This window comes from Aegilops tauschii, chromosome 2 (genome assembly GCF_002575655.3).
Source record: "Aegilops tauschii subsp. strangulata cultivar AL8/78 chromosome 2, Aet v6.0, whole genome shotgun sequence".
Classification (NCBI taxonomy): domain Eukaryota; kingdom Viridiplantae; phylum Streptophyta; class Magnoliopsida; order Poales; family Poaceae; genus Aegilops; species Aegilops tauschii.
In genome coordinates, this window is record NC_053036.3 from 645,240,850 (window position 1) to 645,243,152 (window position 2,303).

General features: G+C 42.9%; 1 protein-coding gene across 1 annotated transcript; it reads right to left on the minus strand.

Annotated features, from left to right (window-relative positions):
- Window positions 1-802: 802 nt before the first annotated feature.
- LOC141041430 (protein FAR1-RELATED SEQUENCE 5-like) lies at window positions 803-2,010 on the minus strand. Its single transcript, XM_073507578.1, has 3 exons — window positions 1,544-2,010; window positions 1,387-1,429; window positions 803-937 (listed from the first exon to the last, which is right to left on the minus strand). Exons 1-3 carry the CDS (start codon window positions 2,008-2,010, stop codon window positions 803-805), a joined length of 645 nt encoding a protein of 214 aa, XP_073363679.1.
- Between the last annotated feature and the right edge of the window lie 293 nt (window positions 2,011-2,303).

Consider the following 2,303-nt stretch of genomic DNA (forward strand, 5'->3'; position numbering starts at 1 on the left):
CCATATTTTGAAAAAGTTTCAACCATATTTTGAAAAAGTTTCAACCATGTTTTTCAAAAGCTTCAACCATGTTTTTCAAAAGCTTCAAACATGTTTCCTAAAAGCTGCAACCTTGTTTACAGAAGCTTCAACCATGTTTTGAAAAAGCTTACCCCATGCTTTTCAAAAGCTTAAAACATGTTCATTATAAACATGGATCAAGCTGTGGTTACAACAACCATTGAGTACTATTTTAAAAATATATATAAGGAAAAACCCACATTCTGCTTTTTTTTACAAAAAATTTCTACAAATTTTGGCACCGTCATACTACAAAAAGTAAGCTCTCACAAACATATAACAATAAGAATTTTTTTAAATCAACTCTTGTAAAAAGGAACATTCTGCTTTTTTCAAACCACGCATGTAGTAATATGTTGCAGTCCCACAAAACAAACATTCGCAGCTAGTCAACACAACTTTTTATCATAAGTCATGGGGTGTTACAAGGCAATTCATCATTTTTCCCTCATGAAAATATCCTAAAGTGTAAGGATTGTTTCGACGCCCGGAGCTTTCGCGCTCGCACTCGCAGCAAGAAAAGCTGCAAGGAGTTGGCAATCCTTCACGTTGTGATCTTCATCTTCACAATATTTGCATGGAGTCTTCTTTTCCCTTGGCTTTGGAGCTTTCTTCGTTTTCGCTCCGTCCTTCTTTGCTTTCTTCTTCATTTCATCTTCTCGAATCTCAATTAGTGGCTTCCTGCGCTTCTCTTTCTCTTTTGGCCTCCCTTTCTTTGCTGACTTTGGTGGGTTCCGCAGTCCTACGGGGGGTGGATCCCGCTGACCTGTACTTGGACCCCTGAGACTTGTGCATTTTCTGCATGACCTTGGGCTTCTTCGTCTCCTGCAACCCCATCAGTTGCTCTAGCTTTTATTGCAGCAACCCCAACACTACCCTGATCAATTAGCCCAGAGACAAAACTATAAGCTTCATCATTGAACCATGCATCAGAAGCGAGTTTCCCAAACTTCCGGCATAGAGAGTTAAACTTTAGGGTGTTTGTCGTGGGGACGCCGAAATGCATAGCTCTATGCCCATCGCCCGGTTCAGGCGCAAGGTCGGTTGCTCTCTTAGACCATCTTGGAAGCATGTAAGTCGCAGGTATCGTTTGCATGTTCAAGTGCACCATGACACGGATGATATGTGGGCAGATCAGCCCACACATCTCAAACATGTTGCAGGTGCACATGTTTGTCTGATCTTTAGGGGCAACATGCACCGTGTACACTTTAGGTTGACGCCATAATTTGCAACAATGCGAAACCAGATAACATCCCCTTGCAGCTGATATTGCAGACCATAGCCTGTTGATTTAGCCAACAGTTTTTGAAACTTGGAAAATACCTCTCTGGTATAGAAATCTGCAGCTTGCTTTTCAATGTTGTAACTGCAAACAAAAAAGCTTCCAACATCAATAAGAGTTGCTACATATGTTTCAAAGAAATGCTGCAACCCCACTGTACTGGAAAACTAAAAAAATGCTACATGACTTTGGACTTACTTTCCCCAGAGTGGCGGCCTCGTCGCTTCATTGATGAAGCCAGCATTGTCTTCACGATCAAGCATTAGCTCCTGGCAAAGCTCAATCTGCTGGACAAATGTCCAAACCGAGTCTCCATGATGATTTAAAGTCTTGAAGTAGGAATTCAGGCCCTCGGACCGCCCGGTTGTTCCTGTGAATGGGAAGAACTTATTCCTAAAGTACACAGGAGCCCACATCTCCCTGTTGTCCCACATGTTCTTGAGGTGTTTCTTATCAGCCACACCAAATAACTCGACCATCTGCTTCCACCGTTCTTCAAACTCCTCAACGGTATCTGAATCATTGATGCAACCATAGAATGCTTCAGCAAAAGGCTCATCCTTGCCCAGCATCTTCCCTAGTTTCGGCCTTGCAACCCGGAAGACGTGCCACTTGCAACATCTGTGTGTTGAATCTGGAAATACCATTGAGATGGCTTTAGCCATTGCCTGGTCTTGATCAGTCATAATGTTCAACGGATGCTCGTTATTCATTGCCAACATCCATTGCTGGAAGACCCACTTGAAAGTTTCGATGGTCTCATCAGGCAACAAAGCGCACCCCAAGCAAACAGTATGTGTGTGGTTTTTAATGCCAACAATCGGAGCAAAGGGCAAGTTGTAGCGATTTGTGCAGAATGTGGTGTCGAAAAACACACAATCTTTGTACTTTGGATACAAGGCCCTTGTTCTCCCATCAACTCAGAAAAGCGCCCTAACAGCTCCATCTTCTTCTAGCT